At 44.6% G+C, this 13,346-nt stretch overlaps 1 protein-coding gene across 2 annotated transcripts in view; it reads left to right on the top strand.

Annotated features, from left to right (window-relative positions):
- LOC126281933 (xaa-Pro aminopeptidase 1-like) overlaps positions 1 to 13,346 on the top strand; it is a 322,109-nt gene that overhangs the window by 238,002 nt on the left and 70,761 nt on the right. For both annotated transcript variants that reach the window (XR_007551312.1, XM_049981279.1), the window contains exon 2: positions 11,219 to 11,421. Coding sequence is in view for 1 of the 2 variants with exons in the window: in XM_049981279.1 (XP_049837236.1) it covers positions 11,219 to 11,421 (203 nt within the window). In the remaining variant the exon portion in view is untranslated. The remainder of the gene's footprint in view (positions 1 to 11,218; positions 11,422 to 13,346) is intronic.

Genomic DNA, 13,346 nt, shown 5'->3' with positions numbered 1-13,346 from the left:
TTGTGCATGCTCTGTTGCCTGTGTCTATGTGCCTGTGGTTCTGTCAGTGTGATCATGTGATGTATCTGACCCCAGGAATGTGTCAATAAAGTTTCCCCTTCCTGGGACAATGAATTCACGGTGTTCTTATTTCAATTTCGAGGAGTGTAGTTAAGGCTCACCGGCCACTTGACCATCTTCTTCTTCTGTGCGAATGCAGAAACAGCGCCCGAACTCTTATGGGAATCGGCAACGCGCCGGGAGTAATGAGTATAACGGGCGGGGGCACTACGAATGTAGTGCGGGACAATACGTTGAGAATGTGCGTTTCGCGGGAGGCGTGCCGGAGGTAAGTCCCTGCAGTCGCGCTATCCTCTGTGTCCTCTGAGGCTCAGATGGACCGTGTTCGGTCAGATGGTTAGCAGCCCTCTGTAATAAAAAAACTGAGTTAATCGATCAACAACGAACTTAAACGGATGTCTTACGACGTCCGCCCCGAGCAGATGCAACCAACAAAAGCGAAAAAAATGAGATTAAAAAAGTAGATGGATAGAGCGTCTGCTATGTAAGCAGGAGATCCCGCGTTCGAGTCCCGGTCGGGGCACACATTTTCATCTGTCCCCGTTGACGTATGTCAACGTCTGTAAGCAGCTAAGGGTGTTCATTTCATTCTAATTCCGGTTATACTCGTTTGAAAGTATGTGTGAGGAAACCGGAATCACTCCTACACAATATCTTAACAGTTAATAGGGAATATGGTTACCCGTAGCTAATGCTCATGCTTCGCAGCTATGTGATAAATTTATTTTCCTTTTTATAAAGCGGCTTCACTGCTGAGTACTTTAATCGCTCAGGAAACTGACCATTCCTAAAGGAAACCTTACAAATATGGCTAAATACAGGGCTAACATGTGTAACACTGCACTTTAATATTCTGATAGACACTCATCATAACCTTAGTCTTCAGTGATTTAATTATTCACTCAATCTCCCTTTTGTCTGTATCACAGAGGAGTATTTCAAACATCAATCTCGGAAAGGCGTTTGCCAAGAAAGGCATATGATTCCCTGTAGAAACTAAATTTTTATTTAATTCACCAGTAATGCTCAGAAAATGATTGTTAAATACTGTACATGTATCTGATTTATCAGTAACAGAAATATTTTTACTTCGAACTGTCTTTATATCGTCGACCTTGTGCTGCTGACCAGACACTTCCTTCACAACTAACCATATGGTTTTAATTTTATCCTGTGAATTAGCTATTCTATATGCATACCACATACTTTTTGCCTTGCTAATAACATTTTTAAGCACCTTACAATACTGTTTGTAATGGGCCATCGTAGCTTGATTGTGACTACTTCTAACATTTTGATGTAATTCCCGCTTTGTTCTACATGATATCCTTATCTCACTAGTCAGCCAACCGGGCTGTCCATTACTGCTAGTACCCCGTTTAGAACGTTCTAATGGAAAGCAACTCTCAAAGAGCATGAGAATTGTGTTAAGGAAAGCATTGTATTTATCATCTATGTTATCGGCACTATAAACATCCTGCCACTCTTCTTCCTTGGCAAGGTTTAAAAAACTCTCTATTGCCGTTGGATTAACTTTCCTACATAGTTTGTGAATAAATATGACATTTCTTTGAGTAAAAATGCCTTTTAGTGTTAAAGTTCGTGCATCATGGTCTGAAAGAGCATTCACGCCTTTACTAACAGAATGCACCCATCTAGTAATAAAGAATGAATAAAAATATTGTCTATGGCTGTGCTACTGTTCCCCTGCACCCTAGTTAGAAAAAACACACTCTGCATCAGATCGTATGAATTTAGGAGATCTACCAACATCCTTTTTCTTGCACTATCATACACAAAATTAATATTCAAGTCACCACATATAACTAATTTCTGGTACTTCCTTCAAAGTGAATCAAGAACCCTCTCTAGCTTAAGCAAAAACGCTCTGGAGTCGGAGTTAGGGGACCTATAAACGACAACAATTAGTAGTTTCACTAAATTCAACTGCCCCCGCACAACATTCGAAAATCTGTTCAGTACAGTCTTCCATAACTGCCTTCGCCTCTTTAGCATTACGAGCCAAGTGGCTCTCATGCCGTTGTACACCTTGAGCGTCGAATCTAATTTTACTTTTTCCCTCGCGACTTTCAAGCTAGGGTGTTTTGAGATTTTGCCGACTGGATATGTTATCCTCATAATGTCACTCAGTGTAAATAGAGTGCTGATAAACTCGCATCCAGAGAGAGCTCGAAGGAGAATATTGGCTTTGGCAGTCGTTGTTCTATCCATCCAACACTGTATTTCTTTAAGAACTTTGCGAACTGTTCCAAGACCAGTTGCGTATTGATTAACAGCATCATGTCGCTCAACTCATCTCGTCTGACAGTGTGACAGCAGCGGATATTCTAGGTGACTCTTCAATGTTGCGAACTGCTTGCTAGACGCTGTAAAGAACGATACTATTTCTTCAATGGCACCAGATGAATTTCTCACGCTTGTAACTTTGTACTGTGAGAGACAGCGAGGTTGAGCGGATGACTTCGACACGGTGCTACTTGCGCGTTGATAGCTTTCTTTTTTATTGTAGCCACAGCGCCTTTCAATTCTGGCATATTAACTGAGCAACCATTACAGCCTATACCCACACAGTTCTCCAGTGTCAGAGGATGGCTTTCCATCCGCCTTAGAATCGTAGTTCCTAATACTTCACCAGTAAAGTTACGCTCTTCATCTTGACTCTCTTGAGGTTAATCGTCAGTGTTTCCCCTGCCATCATTGTCTTTATGGATGTCAAAGAAACCCAAAAATCTTTCGTGTAATTTGCCGTCACCATCAACATATCTTGCAGCTACACTCAGTTGGGCAACGTACGCTATATCCGTAGTCTCATAGAAGATTATGCTGTAATAAAGAGAATCCTTCGATTCCTCCAGTACTCTCGATAACATCACTGTTACACAGCACCAAATAAGTTTGTTACACGTTGTTTTACTTAAGCAAGTGGCATTCGCTTTAGTGGTTTCAAAGCATTGTTTCAGTTACAAGTCTCCAGCGTCAATTCTAAATCTTAGAAGAACTCTAAAATTTCCCTCGGTACTCACTATACTTTCACGATCATTTTCGTTTTCTAATAGGCTCGCATCATATCTATGGCCCTGGAGAGAAATATTTTGCTTTCCACGAAATATGGTTGTTTTTACTGTAGCTACAAGCCGGTCTCTGTTTTCCCTAGTGCTTTCCATTCTCTGTCTTGACAACTGATTTATAACCTCAAGTTCGCAGTTGTCCCATGTCGCCAAAAATAATTTTGCATCTATTGACGCTGAAAATCGATCTCAAGGTCACCATCTTTACCAGTACGTTTGGCAAACTTTGTTACTGGTTATTCTTGGGAATAATGGATTTCTTTCCTCCAACCATTTCATTATTGACAAAAATTGAACAGTTATTGCAAAGAAGTCCCCTTTTAACTTGTGAGAAGACCAGCTATGGATACTGTTCAAACTGATTATCGTGCACTTTCCAACCCGCCCCTCTTGTTGTGGTCGGAAGTAGAAAAGATATAACCTTTTTCAAGTTTCCTTGGATCTGTGAGAAGCTTGTGTTTTATATCATCACTAATATTTCTTGACGCTAATATACCCAAATAATTGCCAATATCCGTGGGATTAAAGGAATCAGTCGATGAACTTTGTTGGGGAAGTTTCGACGAAGTGCTGGGCTCTGCCTGCACATCTGATGATGTTTCTGCGCCTGAATGGAGGCCGGAATCTTCAGATGTTTCTACTTTTCTTCTTATCATTATATAACGATTCATCTATTATATTGTTACAATGTAGGTGAATTAGATGCCAATTATTCTCGAATAAACAATTTATTCGCACTGAAAAATGCAACACTAGTACACTTAGCAGTAAAACACACACAGCCACACTCCGCGTATTTCTAATATCACTAAGCATAACACTGACTGAAGTCTGTAGTAATAGTCAATAATCGCAGTTGATCAGTTTTTATCACTTCCAAGTTACTGCGACGATTGTGGCTTTCAAACTGAGTACCTGGCAGCGACTCTGCTTCCCTTATATATGTGGCTCGGTTGTTTCGAGAACATTCGCTGCCAGAATGTTCGCTTCCAGATTTTAAGGAGTGTGAACAAATACACTACTGGCCATTGAAAGTGCTACACCAAGAAGAAATGAGGATGATAAACGGGTATTTATTGGACAAATATATTATACTAGAAGTGACATGTGATTACATTTTCACGCAATTTGGGTGCATAGATCCTTACAAATCAGTATCCAGAACAACCACCTCTGGCCGTAATAACGGCCTTGATACGCCTGGGCATTGAGTCAAACAGAGCGTGTACAGGTACAGCTGCCCGTGCAGTTTCAACACGATACCACAGTTCATCAAGAGTAGTGACTGGCGTATTGTGACGAGCCAGTTGCTCGGCCACCATTTACCAAACGTTTTCAGTTGGTGAGATATCTGGAGAATGTGCTGCCCAGGGAAGCAGTCGAACATTTTCTGTATCCAGAAAAGCCCGTACAGGATCTGCAACATGCGGTCGTGCATTATCCTGCTGAAATGTAACGTTTTGCAGGGATCGAATGAAGGGTAGAGCCACGGGTCGTAACACATCTGAAATGTAGCGTCCACTGTTCAAAGTGCCGTCAATGCGAACAAGAGGTGATGCAGCGTCAAGGGTGATACGAGGCCCTTGGAATCCAACACGGCATTCCGTATTACCCTCCTGAACCCACCGATTCCATTTTCTGCTAACGGTCATTGGATCTCGGCCAACGCGAGCAGCAATGTCGCGATACGATAAACCGCAATCGCGATCGGCTACAATCCTCCGACCTTTATCAAAGTCGGAAACGTGATGGTATGCCTTTCTCCTCCTTACACGAGGAATCACAACAACGTTTCACCAGGCAACGCCGGTCAAATGGTGTTTGTGTATGAGAAATCGGTTGGAAACTTTCCTCATGTCTGCACATTGCAGTTGGCGCCACCGGTGCCAACCTTGTGTGAATACTCTGAAAAAGCTAATCATTTGCGTATCACAGCATCTTCTTCCTGTCGGTTAAATTTCGCGTCTGTAGCACGTCATCTTCGTAGTGTAGCAATTCTAATGGTCAGTACTGTACCTACTATGAAAGCGACAAGCCAATATGTACCTTACGGCAAAGATGACGTCATCCGGCAATTTGTGCGCGCGAGCGCGCGCCTGTGTGTGTGTGTGTGTGTGTGTGTGTGTGTGTGTGTAACTTTTATTGTCGATTCCGTTCCTTACTAGTGCATTCGAACAGAGGGCCTTTATTGTAACAATGCGTTTCCAGGAATCTTCTCGAAATCATATTTACCGGTGAAACATGCATCAATAGTTTCCCATACCCTACTCGAACTACGAGTTACGAGTCTCGTAACAATATTTTCACTGAGAAATTATTATGAATTACTATTATTAATACTTCACAAACAACTGATCACTTTCACTCTTGACCAACTTTCACACTTGCACTTGCTACAATTAGGTCTTTTTATTTATTTATTCTTCATTCTTAATATTTCTACTTCTAAATGTAAACTAGCTTTCTATTCGGCGAATAGTCCGTATTTATAACGCTACGTATCGGAAGTTCTCTGTACAAGAAAATAGTAGAATATTCGCGACTTTTCTCGAGCAAATGCCAGACAGGATAACGTATCGAGATCACTAGATCGGCCGCGACTTTTCTCGAAGGTACTTCTTAGCTATCTGTGTGCCAGACAGAAACGTATAAAATAGGATGACGCTGGCGCACGTGCAACATAGGAAGGTACAACTACTCAATAACTCGATTCAGTCGAGTCGACTGACGAAAGAAACGAACGAATAGCGTGCGGCTGACTGGCAGGGGCGGTGCAGCTGACAATGCTGACGGCCCCGCAGGGCGGGTGGGGGTGGGGGTGGGGTGCGTCGCCCGGCGTGCTCCCCATGTGTGTCCGCCACTGCCCACAAAGTTATCTACACTCATGCTCATGAATTAAGGCTAATGCTGGTACATGGTGAAAAAACTCTCTGGTGGGCGTTTTGCGGGTTTAAGTCACCTCGGGGTATGACCATGCGGTGCATTTGCCCTGCGGTCGTCGCACGGTCGGGTTGGCAGCAATCCACCTACGCAGAGGTGTGTTGGTGCATGTCAGAGTACGGTGCAGCGAGTAAGTGTGTTCTTAAAATTATGGCAACGATTCCAGCAGACAGGAAACGTGTCCAGGCGCTACAGTACGGGGCGTCTACAGTGTAAAACACCACAAGAAGACCGATATCTCACCATCAGTGGCCGCAGTTGGCCACGGGAAACTGCAGGTAGCCTTGTTCGGGACCTTACTGCAGCCACTGGAACAGTTGTCTCCAGACACACAGCCTACAGACGACTGAAAAGACATGGTTTGTTCTCCCGGAGACCTACAAGGTGTTTTCCACAGACACCTGGTCACAGGAGAGCCCGTAAAGCCTAGTGTCAAGAACACAGTACATGGTGATTGGAACCGTGGTCCCAGGTTATGTTCACAGACGAGTCCAGATATAGTCTGAACAGTGATTCTCGCCGGATTTTCATCTGGCGTGAACCACGAGCCAGATTCCAACCCCTTAATGTCCTTGAAAGGGACCTGTATGGAGGTCGTGGTTTGATGGTGTGGGATGGGATTATGATTGGTGCACGTACGCCCTTGCATGTCTTTGACAGAGGAACTGTAACAGGTCTGGCGTATCGGGACGTCAATTTTGCACCAGTATGTCCGCCTTTTCACAGGTGCAGTGGGTCCCACCTTCCTCCTGATGGATGATAACGCACGGCCTCACCGAGCTGCTACCGTGGAGGAGTACCCTGAAACAGAAGATCTCAGGCGAATGGAGTGGCCTGCCTGTTCTCCAGACTTAAACCCCATCTAACACATCTGGGATGCTCTCGGTCGACGTATTGCTGCACGTCTTCAAACCCCTAGGACACTAAAAGAGCTCCGACAGGCAGTGGTGCAAGTATGGGACGCTATACCCAAGCAGCCGCTCGACCACCTGATCGAGAATGTGCCAACCCGTTGTGAGGCCTGTGTACAAGTGTTTCGGGGCGGTTTTCTCAACTTATCACCAGAACCGTGGACTTACATATCTGTGTCGTGTGTGTTCCTATGTGCCTATGCTATTAGCGCAAGTTTTGTGTAGTGCCACGTTGTGCCAGACCAGTTATAAGAGTCGAGGGGTACGAAAGGAAAGCAGTGGTTGGGAAGGGAGTGAGACAGGGTTGTAGCCTATCCCCGTTGTTGTTCAATCTGTATATTGAGCAAGCAGTAAAAGAAACAAAAGAAAAATTCGGAGTAGGTATTAAAATCCATGGAGAAGAAATAAAAACTTTGAGGTTCGCCGATGACATTGTAATTCTGTCAGAGACATCAAAGGACTTGGAAGGGCAACTGAACGGAATGGACAGTGTCTTGAAAGTAGGGTATAAGATGAACATCAACAAAAGCAAAACGAGGGTAATGGAATGTAGTCGAATTCAGTCGGGTGATGCTGAGGGAATTAGATTAGGAAATGAGACACTTAAAGTAGTAAGAGTGTTTTGCTATTTGGGGAGCAAATAAACTGATCATGGTCGAAGTAGAGAAGATATAAAATGTAGACTGGCAATGGCAAGGAAAGCGTTTCTGAAGAATAAAAATTTGTTAACATCGAGTATACATTTAAATGCCAGGAAGTCGTTTCTGAAAGTATTTGTATGGAGTGTAGCCACGTATGGAAGTGAAACGTGGACGATAAATAGTTTAGACAAGAAGAGAATAGAAGCTTTCGAAATGTGGTGCTACAGAAGAATGCTGAAGATTAGATGGGTAGATCAGATAACTAATGAGGAGGTATTGAATAGAATTGGGGAGAAGAGGAGCTTGTGGCACAACTTGACTAGAAGAAGGGATCGGTTGGTGGGACATGTTCTGAGACATCGAGGGATCACCAATTTAGTATTGGGGGGCAGCGTGGAGGGTAAAATTCGTAGAGGGAGACCAAGAGATGAATACACTAAGCAGGTTCAGAAGGATGTAGGCTCCAGTAGGTACTTGGAGATGAAGAAGCTTGCAGAGGATACAGTAGCATGGAGAGCTGCATCAAACCAGTCTCAGGACTGAAGACCACAACAACAATACACGTTGTGTGGCACCACATTCTGCAATTATCTTTAATTTATGAGCATTAGTGTTCAAATGGCTCTTAGCTATATGGGACTTAACATCTGAGGTCATCAGTCTCCTAGAACTTAGAACTACTTAAACCTAACGAACCTAAGGACATACCACACCTCCATGCCCGAGGCGAGATTCGAACCTGCGACCGTAGCGGTCGCGCGGTTTCAGATTGTAGCCCCTAGAACCGCTCGGCCACACCGGCCGGCTGTGCACGAGTGTATGTACGTGCTTGAGACCTGGCGCAGCCTAGAGAGCCTGTATAGGGAGGGAGTGGCCATACGTGAAGTTGCTCGTGATTGGTTGATTAGCTTTGGCGCCATTTTTCTCCCAAACGTCTCTCGCGCTTCCTATGTTCGCCGTGCATTTGAATTGAATTGAAGTTCAGAGAACTTTTGGAAACGATTAAAAGGTGTTTGAATTTTTGAGAGACTTGTTATGCATTGTGCATGCATATTTGATTTAGTTGTATATCGTTTTTAGTACGTAATCAGCGTTTGCGATCTTAAATACTAATTGAAATAATGAATCGTTCTTTGATGAAGTCGGTAGGCCTACATGTTTGAATTAAACACGTTAGTAATTATACAGTATTGTTTTCGACATCTGTAATTCGTTCTGCAGACGTTCGTAAACGATGCCAGGTTGTGCTGCATTTGGTTGTTCCAATAGAGGCGAAGGTGGATTTCGCAGTCTTTTTAAATATTTTTAGTCACACAAAACAGGTAGGCCTATCACAATTTACTGCATTTTTAAGCTCTTATTTCTTTAACAGTTTGTGCATACTGAGAGCATCTCAAGCTTTTCTGATGCCAATATCTGACAGTCCTTGCTGGAAACGGAAAGTTCCTGTAATTGTTGTGCCATGCTCAATCGTTCCGAATCAGAACAACAGGCATTATTTTGGTTTCAGTATTATTGCCTGACTTAAAATGGCGACGTTTTCCTTACTTGAACAGCGTGCAATCATTCATTTTCTGAATTTGCGTGGTGTTAAACCAACTGAAATTCATCGACGGTTGAAGGAGACATGTGGTGATGGAGTTATGGATGTGTCGAAAGTGCGTTCGTGGGTGCGACAGTTTAATGAAGGCAGAACATCGTGTGACAACAAACCGAAACAACCTCGGGCTCGCACAAGCCGGTCTGACGACATGATCGAGAAAGTGGAGAGAATTGTTTTGGGGGATCGCCGAATGACTGTTGAACAGATCGCCTCCAGAGTCAGCATTTCTGTGGGTTCTGTGGACACAATCCTGCATGACGACCTGAAAATGCGAAAAGTGTCATCCAGGTGGGTGCCACGAATGCTGACGGACGACCACACGGCTGCCCGTGTGGCATGTTGCCAAGCAATGTTAACGCGCAACGACAGCACGAATGGGACTTTCTTTTCGTCGGTTGTGACAGTGGATGAGACGTGGATGCCATTTTTCAATCCAGAAACAAAGCGCCAGTCAGCTCAATGGAAGCACACAGATTCACCGCCACCAAAAAAATTTCGGGTAACCACCAGTGCTGAAAAAATGATGGTGTCCATGTTCTGGGACAGCGAGGGCGTAATCCTTACCCATTGCGTTACAAAGGGCACTACTGTAACAGGTGCATCCTATGAAAATGTTTTGAAGAACAAATTCCTTACTGCACTGCAACAAAAACGTCCGGGAAGGGCTGTGTGTGTGCTGTTTCACCAAAACAACGCACCCGCACATCGAGCTAACGTTACGCAACAGTTTCTTCGTGATAACAACTTTGGAGTGATTCCTCATGCTCCCTACTCACCTGACCTGGATCCTAGTGACTTTTGGCTTTTTCCAACAATGAAAGACACTCTCCGTGACCGCACATTCACCAGCCATGCTGCTATTGCCTCAGCGATTTTCCAGTGGTCAAAACAGACTCCTAAAGAAGCCTTCGGCTCTGCCATGGAATCATGGCGTCAGCTTTGTGAAAAATGTGTACGTCTGCAGGGCGATTACGTCGAGAAGTAACGCCAGTTTCATCGATTTCTGGTGAGTAGTTAATTAGAAAAAAAAATCTGAGGCCTTAGAACTTGAATGCACCTTGTATTTGGTCGTTATTACAGTAGCCTACATTTAACATTATCTGATTTTTGTAATCTTTTTCGTTTGTTATCTACGAGAGGTATTCAGTAAAAGAACGTCGTAAGCAGTTGTTTATTTGTGACATGCGAAAAGTTTGAAGACGTGACAAGAAGTACTAATACGTCTCACACTTTTTGCATGTCACAAGTAAACAACTGCTTACGACTTTCATTCATCTGTATGAAATTTTCCTGTGCTGTACATGGTAGGCTACTGTTGTTGTTGTTGTTGTTGTCTTCAGTCCTGAGACTGGTTTGATGCAGCTCTCCATGCTACTCTATCCTGTGCAAGCTGCTTCATCTTCCAGTACCTACTGCAACCTACATCCTTCTGAATCTGCTTAGTGTATTCATCTCTTGGTCTCCCTCTACGATTTTTACCCTCCACGCTGCCCTCCAATGCTAAATTTGTGATCCCTTGATGCCTCAAAACATGTCCTACCAACCGATCCCTTCTTCTAGTCAAGTTGTGCCACAAACTTCTCTTCTCCCCAATCCTATTCAATACCTCCTCATTAGTTACGTGATCTACCCATCTAATCTTCAGCATTCTTTTGTAGCACCACATTTCGAAAGCTTCTATTCTCTTCTTGTCCAGACTAGTTATTGTCCATGTTTCACTTCCATACATGGCTACTATGAGTATATTATAGCTGTAAAGAAAGGCATTTCGCCACATGGTGTGGTGCTTTTGATTCGGTGAGTGTGTACTCCACTACTGGCCATTTAAAAGTCGCGCCCGCAGTCCGGCAGGAAAATGGCCGCCGCATCGTTCGGTTGGCCACTTTCCCGCTATACAGGCTCTGTAGCCAGCCGTGTAGTGGGTGCGCTCAGTTGGGACGCTGCTGACGAGCGAACTGCGTCCGTTGCCCGCAGGTGCGTGTTGCGGGTTCCGGCCGGCAGGGGCTGACACGGCGCCCGACTGGGTGCGGCGGCGGGCGTGCCCCGCGACTGCAGAGGACCCGCAGCCGGCCGCCAGGGTGGCCACCGAGGCGCGCGTGCGCAGGCTGCGCAGCCTCATGCGGGACCCCAGGCACCTGCTCGACGCCTACCTCGTCACCTCGTCCGACCAGCACCAGGTGAGTTGTAAGGTGTCAGGCAAATCCAACACCCTCCATGGAAACCCTGACACGATAAGCAAATCCAGTAGTATGTCACATAGCTCCGGATAAATCGTGACGTTAAATTAACCAAAGTAATACGAGTAACGAGTGAGCAAATGGAATACCACAGAGTAAATGCACGTCATACCTTCGCCGCCGTGAGACAGACGCACTTCCGAGGGGAGAAACGAGAACAGAAGCCGAGAGCAGAACCGTGTTAAGCTGGAAGGCCCTACGATAAGGGACGGACACCCACGTCGCCAGCTAACCGCTAGGACCATCCCCCAGCCCATGTTAAAAACTAGAGCTCTCCACAAGAACAGTATAGATCTTACGATAACGGTAAAAGGGCCACACCAGCTGCAAGTTTTAGCGTGAGACTTTTTCGCGTCTCTGTTACGTTGCAAACTTTAAAAACATTGCCCCACCACGAAAAGTGTAACGTTTCTCATTGGATAGACATAATTTTTGTAACTTCCTGGCAGATTAAAACTGTGTGCCCGACCGAGACTCGAACTCGGGACCTTTGCCTTTCGCGGGCAAGTGCTCCACCATCCGAGCTACCGAAGCACGACTCACGCCCGGTACTCACAGCTTTACTTCTGCCAGTATCCGTCTCCTACCTTCCAAACTTTACAGAAGCTCTCCTGCGAACCTTGCAGAACTAGCACTCCTGAAAGAAAGGATATTGCGGAGACATGGCTTAGCCACAGCCTGGGGGATGTTTCCAGAATGAGATTTTCACTCTGCAGAGCGAAAATCTCATTCTGATAATTTTTGTAGGCGGAGCTTAAGGTTAACATTGAGACCCTGATTGGTCAGATGAAAACACAGCCAGATAGTTTCTTTTAAAACCAACTTCGGTAAATGTAGTAAGGAGAAGTTAGAGGAGAGTTGCTTCCGAGATGGCGAGGTGAGCGGAGCTGTGCTGCCCGCCGCTGCCCTGACGCTGCCTAAACACCGACAAGGTAATGAACGCACGCGATGCCGCATTTTTGAGCGCATAAGGTTTCACTCAGAACTGCAGAAGACTCATCTGTTACACCCTCTTTTTGCGTAATACTAGTGTCGATCGTCAATTAAAGCTCAAGGTGTTCACATTTGCCACTTGAAGTAAAAATCTGAAACGCGATGATTTGTCTGTTATATAGTTATTGAGAAGCCACATCAGCCACTGTAATTTACGACAAGTTAGATAAGTAATTAAAGATAATTGAGGGTCACTGTACACCATTTTGATAGTTTTCTCTTTTGTGAAACTTAATTTAAACCTAGATTATAGATGTGATATGGCATAGGTCATTCTTCGATCCATTGTAGAACTTGGAAACCCATTCAGGGAATATTCGTTCACATTTTTGTTGAAGGCAATTGGTTTTTACCATCCTGTATTAAAATATTTCCTTTTATCAATAGTGCAATTTATAAAGAATGTTTTGTGAGTAGAACAAAATTTCCAATGGTAAACTTAGCTGCTTTTTCGACGTTATTTTACCAGCTAACTAAAAATAGGAAAGCCTTGAACCCCTTCCACTAAATTTAGTCAGTATTAAGATTCTTTTACAGGGAGTGCAGTGGAGCTCACGCTGAAATAATTAAGTATTTGGTTATATCATCGCTAGTCTCACTGAACTCTTCTGAACTCTACATGCCATGTGTGGTCTGGCGTCTCCTTACCAGCAACAGGTCCCAGGTTCAAACTAGTCAATTCCCTAAAAAAAACACGCTCAGAGCGTCGTTGCGCGAAAGTGGTAGGGAGACACGATATAGAACAAACAGACACCACGCAGAATGAGAGAGGGAGCACCGCGCGGCCGGTGGACCACCGCCTCTGGCGCCTCACAAGGGAACCTCCACATCGCACCCCCCTCAGATTTAGATATAAGTTGGCACAATGGATA

This window comes from Schistocerca gregaria, chromosome 1 (genome assembly GCF_023897955.1).
Source record: "Schistocerca gregaria isolate iqSchGreg1 chromosome 1, iqSchGreg1.2, whole genome shotgun sequence".
In the NCBI taxonomy this organism is placed as follows: Eukaryota; Metazoa; Arthropoda; class Insecta; order Orthoptera; family Acrididae; genus Schistocerca; species Schistocerca gregaria.
The sequence above is the reverse complement of the archived record's forward strand: the minus strand, read 5'-3'. Positions and strand labels throughout refer to the sequence as shown.